The sequence below is a fragment of the Oncorhynchus gorbuscha genome, linkage group LG02, assembly GCF_021184085.1.
Source record: "Oncorhynchus gorbuscha isolate QuinsamMale2020 ecotype Even-year linkage group LG02, OgorEven_v1.0, whole genome shotgun sequence".
Classification (NCBI taxonomy): domain Eukaryota; kingdom Metazoa; phylum Chordata; class Actinopteri; order Salmoniformes; family Salmonidae; genus Oncorhynchus; species Oncorhynchus gorbuscha.
In genome coordinates this window covers 82,145,004-82,160,136 of record NC_060174.1, presented here as the reverse complement: position 1 = coordinate 82,160,136, position 15,133 = coordinate 82,145,004, and the positions used below count along the sequence as shown (strand labels likewise).

General features: G+C 48.2%; 1 protein-coding gene across 1 annotated transcript in view; it reads right to left on the bottom strand.

Annotated features, from left to right (window-relative positions):
• LOC124010947 (G protein-coupled receptor kinase 6-like) overlaps positions 1–15,133 on the bottom strand; it is a 56,022-nt gene that overhangs the window by 20,034 nt on the left and 20,855 nt on the right. The window contains exon 3 of the mRNA XM_046323783.1: positions 85–197. Within this exon, the coding sequence (XP_046179739.1) occupies positions 85–197 (113 nt within the window). The remainder of the gene's footprint in view (positions 1–84; positions 198–15,133) is intronic.

Below are 15,133 nucleotides of genomic sequence, written 5' to 3'. Positions count from 1 at the left end.
GCCAATTCAGAGTCCTTCTGAAGATGTGCATCTCGAGGAAAAACAAACACAAGAGTTTTAATCCTGCCTGTCTGTCTTTCTTACCACAGCGTCCAGAAATTTGACACAACGTCTCAGCTCAGCCCGGGTTTCACAGAACTGCCGAAAGAGCGTGCGTCCGATCGGCTGCCGCTCACAAATGCTGATGTAGTCTTTCTCTGTTGAATGACACAAGACAAGACAGAGAGGGAGTCAATGAGGGCCGCTCTCAGGGTAGAATGAAAACACTCAAGCACAAAAACACACATTAGAAGTCGGGCTGATGTATACAAATATATACTGTGCATAATACACGTGCTCACGCCTACTCAAATGCATGTGTGCACTTAAACACGTTGCATATATACACACACACACACACACACACACACACACACACACACACACACACACACACACACACACACACACACACACACACACACACACACACACACACACACACACACACACACACACACACACACACACACACACACACACACACACACACACACACACACACACACACACACACACACACACAGAGCATATTAGCAAATGTATGAGTACTATGGTATCAAACTACCAAACCATTGCCGGAGGAAAATGCCGATTTGCATCCGTGGCTCAGGTAGACACAAATGATATCGAGGAGGCTGTATAATGGATCCAGGAGGACGTGTGCAGGTAGCCGTTATTGATAGCAACCGTGACTAAATACATTGAGAGCTACTCCAAGCTCGTCTCCGTAACCAGAGAGCAGCTGTAGACACATACCAGCACACGTGCACATGCACACCGCTATAGCTAGCTGTTCATAAGGACGACGGCAGAGAATGTTCCTTTTCCATTCTCTGAATATGCAAAAGGAGAACATCCTTTGGTATTTTTCAGGAGCATACATTGTTTTGGAAGTGTTAGGCCTATATGTGCCGTAAGTTACCTTACATGCTCTCAACTCAAACACAAAAGCTCTACTGTGCCTTAATGAAATTCATTTAAGTTTATTTATAACTTAATTCATTTAGTTTTGTTAGAAGTTAATTCTGTTATGAGATAATACTGTAGAGATGTCCACTGATGCACCCTAAGGTTTAAATCATGTTGCAGACTAATTTAGCAACACACTTTTCTTATTTGGGTCGACAATGTCTTAATTGTCATCGATCAAATTACAGATTTGCCCTTTAATGTCACTATAAAAATAGAACTTACCCATGTCTTTCCACTAAATCATTTTGATACATGTTCATCATCTGTCGGTTGTTGTGGTTCTGTTGTGTATCTATAGGGCCCTATGTGTTCTGTCAGTGTATGTGGTCTCTGATTGGGTTCTGCAATGGAACGGTGAGAAGGACAAAACAAGATTTGACCCCCTAATGGCTGTTTCATAGAGATAATCGCATTAGCCACAATGCAATTTCATTCAGTCCTTGACAGAGGCTCTATTGACAGTAAGATAGTTGGAAGAGATCATGCAGATCCCCCCCCCCTGAGCCCTGGTCTTTCTCACATCTTTTGTTGCTTTCAATGGATGTTTGTTTTTTGGCCCTGTTACAAGACCACCTGACTCGACCAAACTGTGAGTCAGAAGATTGAGAGGAGAATTGAAGTCATACAATAAATCACTGCATTTGATGACATTTAACACATTCAACGACTATACACTTGATTCCACAGGCTTCATGATTACATCATTGATGGGCTCTTAAAAACCGTGTAGTGATGTTCCAATTGTGAAATTCATCCCACAAGATTACAGCCATTAAAACAGTAAGCTATTTGGATTCTGCGACATATCGCATTGGGGCAAATAGCCTGATACTGCACTCTGCCTTGATCCATCTTCTCTCTCTGCAAGCTGCTCTGACTATCAATAGGGGCAATTCTCTGATAACAGAGTCAAATGTATGGAGAGAGGAGGGAGGCAGAGAGTCTGAGCGGCAGTGTGGTAAACCTGAAGCCAGGGCTCATTAACAGCTACAGAGAGTCTGAGTGGCAGTGTGGTAAACCTGAAGCCAGGGCTCATTAACAGTTACAGAGAGTCTGAGCGGCAGTGTGGTAAACCTGAAGCCAGGGCTCATTAACAGTTACAGAGAGTCTGAGCGGCAGTGTGGTAAACCTGAAGCCAGGGCTCATTAACAGTTACAGAGAGTGTGAGCGGCAGTGTGGTAAACCTGAAGCCAGGGCTCATTAACAGCTACAGAGAGTGTGAGCGGCAGTGTGGTAAACCTGAAGCCAGGGCTCATTAACAGCTACAGAGAGTGTGAGCGGCAGTGTGGTAAACCTGAAGCCAGGGCTCATTAACAGCTACAGAGAGTGTGAGTGGCAGTGTGGTAAACCTTAAGCCAGGGCTCATTAACAGCTACAGAGAGTGTGAGCGGCAGTGTGGTAAACCTGAAGCCAGGGCTCATTAACAGTTACAGAGAGTCTGAGCGGCAGTGTGGTAAACCTGAAGCCAGGGCTCATTAACAGTTTCAGAGAGTCTGAGCAGCAGTGTGGTAAACCTGAAGCCAGGGCTCATTAACAGTTACAGAGAGTCTGAGCGGCAGTGTGGTAAACCTGAAGCCAGGGCTCATTAACAGTTACAGAGAGTCTGAGCGGCAGTGTGGTAAACCTGAAGCCAGGGCTCATTAACAGTTACAGAGAGTCTGAGCGGCAGTGTGGTAAACCTGAAGCCAAATGCTCATTAACAGTTACAGAGAGTGTGAAGGGCAGTGTGGTAAACCTGAAGCCAGGGCTCATTAACATTACAGAGACAGCTGAAGCCAGGGCTCAGCTACAGAGAGTGTGAGCGGCAGTGTGGTAAACCTGAAGCCAGGGCTCATTAACAGCTACAGAGAGTGTGAGCGGCAGTGTGGTAAACCTGAAGCCAGGGCTCATTAACAGTTACAGAGAGTGTGAGCGGCAGTGTGGTAAACCTGAAGCCAGGGCTCATTAACAGCTACAGAGAGTGTGAGTGGCAGTGTGGTAAACCTGAAGCCAGGGCTCATTAACAGTTACAGAGAGTGTGAGCGGCAGTGTGGTAAACCTGAAGCCAGGGCTCATTAACAGTTACAGAGAGTGTGAGCGGCAGTGTGGTAAACCTGAAGCCAGTGTTCATTAACAGTTACAGAGAGTGTGAGCGGCAGTGTGGTAAACCTGAAGCCAGGGCTCATTAACAGCTACAGAGAGTGTGAGTGGCAGTGTGGTAAACCTGAAGCCAGGGCTCATTAACAGCTACAGAGAGTGTGAGCGGCAGTGTGGTAAACCTGAAGCCAGGGCTCATTAACAGCTACAGAGAGTGTGAGTGGCAGTGTGGTAAACCTGAAGCCAGGGCTCATTAACAGTTACAGAGAGTGTGAGCGGCAGTGTGGTAAACCTGAAGCCAAATGCTCATTAACAGTTACAGAGAGTGTGAAGGGCAGTGTGGTAAACCTGAAGCCAGGGCTCATTAACAGCTACAGAGAGTGTGAGTGGCAGTGTGGTAAACCTGAAGCCAGGGCTCATTAACAGCTACAGAGAGTGTGAGTGGCAGTGTGGTAAACCTGAAGCCAGGGCTCATTAACAGTTACAGAGAGTGTGAGCGGCAGTGTGGTAAACCTGAAGCCAAATGCTCATTAACAGCTACAGAGAGTGTGAGCGGCAGTGTGGTAAACCTGAAGCCAAATGCTCATTAACAGCTACAGAGAGTGTGAGTGGCAGTGTGGTAAACCTGAAGCCAGGGCTCATTAACAGCTACAGAGAGTGTGAGTGGCAGTGTGGTAAACCTGAAGCCAGGGCTCATTAACAGCTACAGAGAGTGTGAGTGGCAGTGTGGTAAACCTGAAGCCAGGGCTCATTAACAGTTACAGAGAGTGTGAGCGGCAGTGTGGTAAACCTGAAGCCAAATGCTCATTAACAGCTACAGAGAGTGTGAGCGGCAGTGTGGTAAACCTGAAGCCAGGGCTCATTAACAGTTACAGAGAGTGTGAGCGGCAGTGTGGTAAACCTGAAGCCAGGGCTCATTAACAGCTACAGAGAGTGTGAGCGGCAGTGTGGTAAACCTGAAGCCAGGGCTCATTAACAGTTACAGAGAGTGTGAGCGGCAGTGTGGTAAACCTGAAGCCAGGGCTCATTAACAGTTACAGAGAGTGTGAGCGGCAGTGTGGTAAACCTGAAGCCAGGGCTCATTAACAGCTACAGAGAGTGTGACCTGAAGCGGCAGTGTGGTAAACCTGAAGCCAGGGCTCATTAACAGCTACAGAGAGTGTGAGGGCAGTGTGGTAAACCTGAAGCCAGGGCTCATTAACAGTTACAGAGAGTGTGAGTGGCAGTGTGGTAAACCTGAAGCCAGGGCTCATTAACAGCTACAGAGAGTCTGAGTGGCAGTGTGGTAAACCTGAAGCCAGTGTTCATTAACAGTTACAGAGAGTCTGAGCGGCAGTGTGGTAAACCTGAAGCCAAATGCTCATTAACAGTTACAGAGAGTGTGAAGGGCAGTGTGGTAAACCTGAAGCCAGGGCTCATTAACAGCTACAGAGAGTGTGAGCGGCAGTGTGGTAAACCTGAAGCCAGGGCTCATTAACAGCTACAGAGAGTGTGAGTGGCAGTGTGGTAAACCTGAAGCCAGGGCTCATTAACAGTTACAGAGAGTGTGAGCGGCAGTGTGGTAAACCTGAAGCCAGGGCTCATTAACAGTTACAGAGAGTCTGAGCGGCAGTGTGGTAAACCTGAAGCCAGGGCTCATTAACAGTTACAGAGAGTCTGAGCGGCAGTGTGGTAAACCTGAAGCCAGGGCTCATTAACAGTTACAGAGAGTGTGAGTGGCAGTGTGGTAAACCTGAAGCCAGGGCTCATTAACAGTTACAGAGCAGTGTGAGTGGCAGTGTGGTAAACCTGAAGCCAGGGCTCATTAACAGCTACAGAGAGTCTGAGTGGCAGTGTGGTAAACCTGAAGCCAGTGTTCATTAACAGTTACAGAGAGTGTGAGCGGCAGTGTGGTAAACCTGAAGCCAAATGCTCATTAACAGTTACAGAGAGTGTGAAGGGCAGTGTGGTAAACCTGAAGCCAGGGCTCATTAACAGTTACAGAGAGTGTGAGCGGCAGTGTGGTAAACCTGAAGCCAGGGCTCATTAACAGTTACAGAGAGTGTGAAGGGCAGTGTGGTAAACCTGAAGCCAGGGCTCATTAACAGCTACAGAGTGTGAGCGGCAGTGTGGTAAACCTGAAGCCAAATGCTCATTAACAGTTACAGAGAGTGTGAGCGGCAGTGTGGTAAACCTGAAGCCAGGGCTCATTAACAGTTACAGAGAGTGTGAGTGGCAGTGTGGTAAACCTGAAGCCAGGGCTCATTAACAGTTACAGAGAGTGTGAGTGGCAGTGTGGTAAACCTGAAGCCAGGGCTCATTAACAGCTACAGAGAGTGTGAGCGGCAGTGTGGTAAACCTGAAGCCAGGGCTCATTAACAGCTACAGAGAGTGTGAGCGGCAGTGTGGTAAACCTGAAGCCAGGGCTCATTAACAGCTACAGAGAGTGTGAGCGGCAGTGTGGTAAACCTGAAGCCAGGGCTCATTAACAGCTACAGAGAGTGTGAGCGGCAGTGTGGTAAACCTGAAGCCAGGGCTCATTAACAGCTACAGAGAGTGTGAGCGGCAGTGTGGTAAACCTGAAGCCAGGGCTCATTAACAGCTACAGAGAGTGTGAGCGGCAGTGTGGTAAACCTGAAGCCAAATGCTCATTAACAGCTACAGAGAGTCTGAGTGGCAGTGTGGTAAACCTGAAGCCAGGGCTCATTAACAGCTACAGAGAGTCTGAGTGGCAGTGTGGTAAACCTGAAGCCAGGGCTCATTAACAGTTACAGAGAGTCTGAGCGGCAGTGTGGTAAACCTGAAGCCAGGGCTCATTAACAGTTACAGAGAGTGTGAGCGGCAGTGTGGTAAACCTGAAGCCAGGGCTCATTAACAGTTACAGAGAGTGTGAGCGGCAGTGTGGTAAACCTGAAGCCAGGGCTCATTAACAGCTAAACCAGAGGGAGTGTGAGCGGCAGTGTGGTAAACCTGAAGCCAGGGCTCATTAACAGCTACAGAGAGTGTGAGCGGCAGTGTGGTAAACCTGAAGCCAGGGCTCATTAACAGCTACAGAGAGTGTGAGTGGCAGTGTGGTAAACCTGAAGCCAGGGCTCATTAACAGCTACAGAGAGTGTGAGCGGCAGTGTGGTAAACCTGAAGCCAGGGCTCATTAACAGTTACAGAGAGTCTGAGCGGCAGTGTGGTAAACCTGAAGCCAGGGCTCATTAACAGTTTACAGAGAGTCTGAGCGGCAGTGTGGTAAACCTGAAGCCAGGGCTCATTAACAGTTACAGAGAGTCTGAGCGGCAGTGTGGTAAACCTGAAGCCAAATGCTCATTAACAGTTACAGAGAGTGTGAAGGGCAGTGTGGTAAACCTGAAGCCAGGGCTCATTAACAGCTACAGAGAGTGTGAGCGGCAGTGTGGTAAACCTGAAGCCAGGGCTCATTAACAGCTACAGAGAGTGTGAGCGGCAGTGTGGTAAACCTGAAGCCAGGGCTCATTAACAGTTACAGAGAGTGTGAGCGGCAGTGTGGTAAACCTGAAGCCAGGGCTCATTAACAGCTACGGAGAGTGTGAGTGGCAGTGTGGTAAACCTGAAGCCAGGGCTCATTAACAGTTACAGAGAGTGTGAGCGGCAGTGTGGTAAACCTGAAGCCAAATGCTCATTAACAGCAACAGAGAGTGTGAGCGGCAGTGTGGTAAACCTGAAGCCAGGGCTCATTAACAGTTACAGAGAGTGTGAGCGGCAGTGTGGTAAACCTGAAGCCAGTGTTCATTAACAGTTACAGAGAGTGTGAGCGGCAGTGTGGTAAACCTGAAGCCAGGGCTCATTAACAGCTACAGAGAGTGTGAGTGGCAGTGTGGTAAACCTGAAGCCAGGGCTCATTAACAGCTACAGAGAGTGTGAGCGGCAGTGTGGTAAACCTGAAGCCAGGGCTCATTAACAGCTACAGAGAGTGTGAGTGGCAGTGTGGTAAACCTGAAGCCAGGGCTCATTAACAGTTACAGAGAGTGTGAGCGGCAGTGTGGTAAACCTGAAGCCAAATGCTCATTAACAGTTACAGAGAGTGTGAAGGGCAGTGTGGTAAACCTGAAGCCAGGGCTCATTAACAGCTACAGAGAGTGTGAGTGGCAGTGTGGTAAACCTGAAGCCAGGGCTCATTAACAGCTACAGAGAGTGTGAGTGGCAGTGTGGTAAACCTGAAGCCAGGGCTCATTAACAGTTACAGAGAGTGTGAGCGGCAGTGTGGTAAACCTGAAGCCAAATGCTCATTAACAGCTACAGAGAGTGTGAGCAGGGGCAGTGTGGTAAACCTGAAGCCAAATGCTCATTAACAGCTACAGAGAGTGTGAGTGGCAGTGTGGTAAACCTGAAGCCAGGGCTCATTAACAGCTACAGAGAGTGTGAGTGGCAGTGTGGTAAACCTGAAGCCAGGGCTCATTAACAGCTACAGAGAGTGTGAGTGGCAGTGTGGTAAACCTGAAGCCAGGGCTCATTAACAGTTACAGAGAGTGTGAGCGGCAGTGTGGTAAACCTGAAGCCAAATGCTCATTAACAGCTACAGAGAGTGTGAGCGGCAGTGTGGTAAACCTGAAGCCAGTGTGGTAAGGGCTCATTAACAGTTACAGAGAGTGTGAGCGGCAGTGTGGTAAACCTGAAGCCAGGGCTCATTAACAGCTACAGAGAGTGTGAGCGGCAGTGTGGTAAACCTGAAGCCAGGGCTCATTAACAGTTACAGAGAGTGTGAGCGGCAGTGTGGTAAACCTGAAGCCAGGGCTCATTAACAGTTACAGAGAGTGTGAGCGGCAGTGTGGTAAACCTGAAGCCAGGGCTCATTAACAGCTACAGAGAGTGTGAGCGGCAGTGTGGTAAACCTGAAGCCAGGGCTCATTAACAGCTACAGAGAGTGTGAGTGGCAGTGTGGTAAACCTGAAGCCAGGGCTCATTAACAGTTACAGAGAGTGTGAGTGGCAGTGTGGTAAACCTGAAGCCAGGGCTCATTAACAGCTACAGAGAGTCTGAGTGGCAGTGTGGTAAACCTGAAGCCAGTGTTCATTAACAGTTACAGAGAGTCTGAGCGGCAGTGTGGTAAACCTGAAGCCAAATGCTCATTAACAGTTACAGAGAGTGTGAAGGGCAGTGTGGTAAACCTGAAGCCAGGGTAAACCTGAAGCCAGGGTTCATTAACAGCTACAGAGAGTGTGAGCGGCAGTGTGGTAAACCTGAAGCCAGGGCTCATTAACAGCTACAGAGAGTGTGAGTGGCAGTGTGGTAAACCTGAAGCCAGGGCTCATTAACAGCTACAGAGAGTGTGAGCGGCAGTGTGGTAAACCTGAAGCCAGGGCTCATTAACAGCTACAGAGAGTGTGAGTGGCAGTGTGGTAAACCTGAAGCCAGGGCTCATTAACAGTTACAGAGAGTGTGAGCGGCAGTGTGGTAAACCTGAAGCCAGGGCTCATTAACAGTTACAGAGAGTGTGAGTGGCAGTGTGGTAAACCTGAAGCCAGGGCTCATTAACAGCTACAGAGAGTGTGAGTGGCAGTGTGGTAAACCTGAAGCCAGGGCTCATTAACAGCTACAGAGAGTCTGAGTGGCAGTGTGGTAAACCTGAAGCCAGTGTTCATTAACAGTTACAGAGAGTCTGAGCGGCAGTGTGGTAAACCTGAAGCCAAATGCTCATTAACAGTTACAGAGAGTGTGAAGGGCAGTGTGGTAAACCTGAAGCCAGGGCTCATTAACAGCTACAGAGAGTGTGAGCGGCAGTGTGGTAAACCTGAAGCCAGGGCTCATTAACAGCTACAGAGAGTGTGAGTGGCAGTGTGGTAAACCTGAAGCCAGGGCTCATTAACAGTTACAGAGAGTGTGAGCGGCAGTGTGGTAAACCTGAAGCCAGGGCTCATTAACAGTTACAGAGAGTCTGAGCGGCAGTGTGGTAAACCTGAAGCCAGGGCTCATTAACAGTTACAGAGAGTCTGAGCGGCAGTGTGGTAAACCTGAAGCCAGGGCTCATTAACAGTTACAGAGAGTGTGAGTGGCAGTGTGGTAAACCTGAAGCCAGGGCTCATTAACAGTTACAGAGAGTGTGAGTGGCAGTGTGGTAAACCTGAAGCCAGGGCTCATTAACAGCTACAGAGAGTCTGAGTGGCAGTGTGGTAAACCTGAAGCCAGTGTTCATTAACAGTTACAGAGAGTGTGAGCGGCAGTGTGGTAAACCTGAAGCCAAATGCTCATTAACAGTTACAGAGAGTGTGAAGGGCAGTGTGGTAAACCTGAAGCCAGGGCTCATTAACAGTTACAGAGAGTGTGAGCGGCAGTGTGGTAAACCTGAAGCCAGGGCTCATTAACAGTTACAGAGAGTGTGAAGGGCAGTGTGGTAAACCTGAAGCCAGGGCTCATTAACAGCTACAGAGTGTGAGCGGCAGTGTGGTAAACCTGAAGCCAAATGCTCATTAACAGTTACAGAGAGTGTGAGCGGCAGTGTGGTAAACCTGAAGCCAGGGCTCATTAACAGCTACAGAGAGTGTGAGCGGCAGTGTGGTAAACCTGAAGCCAGGGCTCATTAACAGCTACAGAGAGTGTGAGCGGCAGTGTGGTAAACCTGAAGCCAGGGCTCATTAACAGCTACAGAGAGTGTGAGCGGCAGTGTGGTAAACCTGAAGCCAGGGCTCATTAACAGCTACAGAGAGTGTGAGCGGCAGTGTGGTAAACCTGAAGCCAGGGCTCATTAACAGCTACAGAGAGTGTGAGCGGCAGTGTGGTAAACCTGAAGCCAGGGCTCATTAACAGCTACAGAGAGTGTGAGCGGCAGTGTGGTAAACCTGAAGCCAGGGCTCATTAACAGCTACAGAGAGTGCACAAAGCTTTATTGACTGCCGGAAGATTGGATGGCTACTCCATGCCACCCATGGGTCCCTTATTAGGAAGAGGAGCGGAAATGAGAAACGTAATTTCAGTCCGTGTCTCTCGTGTCTCTCTGCCCCGTTGGGTGGTAAAGTGACGTTAGTTTCCTGGGAGAGTGGAAGGACACAAAAGTAAACTGGAGGTGTGCGTGTTTTCTCCTGAGGGCATCAGACTCTTTTTCTCTGTCAAACCTCGCCGGTAAACATGGAAGTTGAGGGTTTCCTGAGCCCCTCTCTCGCTCTCTTTCTCGACACTCTGTGGAAACTGCATGCAGAAGAAAAGCTATGAGTTGGTAATCGGCCGCCTGTCTGTGTTTATCCCGCACAATCTCAGGGGGAGGTGGCTCTCTCTCTGTGGCTGTGTATCAGACAGCATCTGGTGAGGGTAAACACCAGGGAACAATGAGAGAAATCCACATGTCATCCACTCAGGCCTGTAGTTATGCCCTATGATGTACTGTATGTACAGCCTGAATTTTACATGGATTAAATTGAGATTTTGTGTTACTGGCCTACACACTATACCCCACAATGTCAAAGTGGAATTATGTAGATTACTTATTTTCTTACCAATTTATTCTAAATGAAAAGCTGAAATGTTTTGAGTCGATAAGTGTTCAACCCCTTTGTTATGGGAAGCCTAAATACGTTCAGGAGTAAAAAGAGCGTAAGTGAACAATACACCACTACAGAGTCAAGACTACTTCACCCGCATGTTTTCTACCACCACCATTCCCACAATTCAGCACAGCATGGCAAAACTGTCTGACAGCGTTGAGATGTAGGCCTCGAAGCCAGCTTGGCCCTGTAGATCTAGCTGCTGTGGCTTGAAAGCCCAGCAAAAAAAAATACATAACAATAATGATTGTTCATGGCATCAGGGTGACAATATATATTTTTTAAGACTTGAGAACAATCAATGTGTCTATTGTATGTATGGAAGGCCACAATAGGAGCTGGAGTCATAACCCAGAAAGCCCTTGGCCAGGAGCCTCAGCCTAGTGATATGCATCTCAACCTAATATCCTGCCTTATGGAGATAAATTACAATAATGAGGAAATCATATGACTTCCTGTAACCTTAATATTGGTTTTCTTTCTTTGTTCACCACTACCTCCCGACCTACTGTTTGACCCTGACCAATGGAAGAAAGTAGCCTATATTCAGAAATTGGGCTCAAATCCATACAATTGTTCTACTCTTATGAACAAAATAGGTAAGAACTAGGAAGAGGAGAGGAGGAGCCACAATCCCAATGTTTGCAAAATCTCACTATGTCAAACTAGGGGCAATGAGTCAATAGTGTCAATCTGGTGTTGTAAAAATGTCCCAGACTGGGTGTAGGCTAAATACTGTAACGACAGCCTTGAAAACAGCCATCTCATCCGAAAGTTTGGGCTTTGAGCTTCCACTTATATTTAATTGTGTTACTTTGATTTAGACTGCATTAGTTTCATACAAAACACAATCTCTTAGAACTGCTGCAGAACAAACACTCAACTGTGCAACACTTTTTTTCTCTACCATTTACATATTGTAAGACATGTCAATTATCGTTAGTGAGATCTCACAGCAAAACTGTGTGTGTTCTGTGTCTACTTTGTGTTCCAAACCAGTGACCTATAAACATTTGCCGCCATTTTCTTTTTGAACGGCAGAGTGAATTAAAACAAACATGTGAGTCATCTTCCTCTTTCTGCCCAGCTTCCTCTGTGGTAAAATTGAAGCATGGTTACATTATGTCTGCCACTGCTTCATGGCTGTAGTCAATGATAAAATGCACTAAGCATTTACAAGTTAAACAGGATTCACTTCATAATCATCCATCTGAAAGAGCGATGGATGAGAGGGATTTATAAACCCTCTCTGTGCGGCTTTAGAGAAGCTGCCGACAATGCCTCTAAACTATTGGAAAAGAGAAAAACAAAAGTTACCACAGCAGCCTATCTTCATCATTCACGTGTTCCGCAGGATACAATGCAAGCCCCATGATTACAAAATACTGTGCAGTTAGCTGATCTGTGTTGGTGTGAATCCATGTTCAACAACTCCTGACCACCACCAGCAGCACCAGCCACAAATATAAGATTGTCAATCGCCATAAACACAACGCCAATATACTGTATGTTTCTTTGTGCACAAAATAGCCAATAACTAATGTACTTCCTAACTAAATAATGGGATGATTGAATAATGACTCCTGATTAGATAATACGATAACTGACGCATATTATACAGGCCTGCATTCCAACTGTACTAAATTATACATACAGTATGCTTCTTGTCTTGAGGGGATGAGGTGGGGATTTCCTCCACCGTTGAAAGCACTGTATGGCCACGTGCCATCAGACTACTTCATAACATAACACAGTCCGCCATCACCAACCCCAATTTGACTTATGTCAGACCCAGTGTCTGGGCGGCAGGTAGCCTAGCGGTTAAGGGTCAGTAACTAAATCCCTGTGCTGGCAAACTGGAAAAATCTGCCATCCTGCACCTGGGCAAGGCAGTTAACTCCCAACAACTACTGCTGCTCCCTGGGCGCTGATGACGTTGATTATGGCAGCCCCCCTCACCTCTCTGATTCCCCCCTCACCTCTCTGGCGCTGATGACGTTGATTATGGCAGATTCCCCACTCACCTCCCCCTCACCTCTCTGATTCCCCCCCCTCTCTGATTCCCCCTCCTCTCTGATTCCCCCTCACCTCTCTGATTCCCCACTCACCTCTCTGATTCCCCCTCTCCCACTCACCTCTCTGATCTCTGATTCCCCCTCACCTCTCTGATTCCCCCTCATTCCCCCTCACCTCTCTGATTTCTGATTCCCCCCTCTCTGATTCCCCACTCACCTCTCTGATTCCCCACTCCCCTCATCTCTCTGATTCCCCCTCACCTCTCTGATTCCCCCTCACCTCTCTCCCCATTCCCCTGATTCCCCCTCACCTCTCTGATTCCCCCTCCCTCTGACTCACCTCTCTGATTCCCCCTCTGACCTCTCTGATTCACCCTCTGATTCCCCCTCATCTGATTCCCCCTCTCTGATTCCCCCCTCACCTCTCTGATTCCCCCTCACCTCTCTGATTCCCCACTCACTCACCTCTCTGATTCCCCCCTCATTCCCCCTCCTCTCTGATTCCCCCCCTCTCATTCCCCCCCCTCTCTGATTCCCCCTGATTCACCTCTCTGATTCCCCCTCACCTCTCTGATTCCCCCTCACCTCTCTGATTTCCCCCTCACCTCTCTGATTCCCCCTCACCTCTCTGATTCCCCCTCCCTCTCTGATTCCCCCTCACCTCTCTGATTCCCCCTCACCTCTCTGATTCCCCACTCACCTCTCTGATTCCCCCCCACCTCTCCACTCACCTCTCTGATTCCCCCTCATTTCCCCTCACCTCTCTGATTCCCCCCCTCACCTCTCTGATTCCCCACTCACCTCTCTGATTCCCCCTCACCTCTCTGATTCCCCCTCACCTCTCTGATTCCCCCTCACCTCTCTGATTCCCCCTCACCTCTCTGATTCTGATTCCCCTCTCTCTGATTCCCCCCCTCTCTGATTCCCCCTTCTGATTCCCCCCCCTCAGTTCCCCCCTCTCTGATTCCCCCCCCCTGATTCCCCTCACCTCTCTGATTCCCCCTCACCTCTCTGATTTCCCCTGATTCCCCCTCACCTCTCTGATTCCCCTCACCTCTCTCTGATTCCCCACTCACCTCTCTGATTCCCCCTCATTCCCCCTCTCTCTGATTCCCCCTCACCTCTCTGATTCCCCTCACCCCTCACCTCTCTGATTCCCCCTCACCTCTCTGATTCCCCCCCCTCACCTCTCTGATTCCCCCCACCTCTCTGATTCCCCCTCACCTCTCTGATTCCCCCTCTCTGATTCCCCCTCTGATTCACCTCACCTCTCTGATTCCCCCTCACCTCTCTGATTCCCCCCTCACCTCTCTGATTCCCCCTCACCTCTCTGATTCCCCCTCACCTCTCTGAGGAGTTGGGTTAAAGGCGGAAGAAACGTTTTGGGTTGAATGCAGTCAGTTGTGCAACTGACTAAGTATCCCCCTTCTCAGATCTACAGTGGACAAACTTCAATCTCAGCCTCTTTTCCACCTCTTACAGTGCCTTCATCAAGTATTCATACCCCTTGACCCCTTGGAATATTTGTATTCTGTACAGACTTCCTTCTTTTCACTCTGTCAATTAGGTTAATATTATGGAGTAACTACAATGATGTTGATCCATCCTCAGTTTTCTCTTGTCACAGCCATTAAACTCTGTAACTGTTTTAAAGTCACCATTGGCATCATGGTTTGCTTCCTCTCTATCAACTGAGTTTGGAAGAATTCCTGTATCTTTATAGTGACTGGGTGTATTGATATGCCATCCAAAGTGTAATTAATAACTTCACCATGCTCAAAGGGATATTCATTTTTTTTTACCCATCTACCAATAGTGATCATTGCTAGCCAACCATTTTCAAGTTTTGCCATAGATTTTCAAGCAGATTTAAGTCAAAACTGTAACTCGGCCACTTGGGAACATTATCTGTCTTCTTGGTAAGCAACTCCAGTGTACAGATGGCCTTGGCTTCCGGGTTGGATGCGCGCTGTGTTAGGAAGCAGTGCGGCTTGGTTGGGTTGTGTATCGGAGGACTTTCAAACTTCGTCTCTCCCGAGCCCGTATGGGAGTTGTAGCGATGAGACAAAATAGTAGCTACTAAAACAATTGAATACCACGAAATTGGGGAGAAAAAGGGGTAAAAAAGAAAAGAAGCCTGTTCTCCACTCATTACCTGTATTAACTGCACCTGTTTGAACTCGTTACCTGTATAAAAGACACCTGTCCACACACTCAAACAGACTCCAACCTCTCCACAATGGCCAAGACCAGAGAGCTGTGTAAGGACATCTGGGTAAATTGTAGACCTGCACAAGGCTGGGATGGGCTACAGGACAATAGGCAAGCATCTTGGTGAGAAGGCAACAACTGTTGGCGCAATTATTAGAAAATGGAAGAAGTTCAAGATGACGGTCAATCACCCTCGGTCTGGGGCTCCATGCAAGATCTCACCTCGTGGGGCATCAATGATCATGAGGAAGGTGAGGGATCAACCCAGAACTACACGGCAGGACCTGGTCAATGACTTGAAGAGAGCTGGGACCACAGTCTCAAAGAAAACCATTA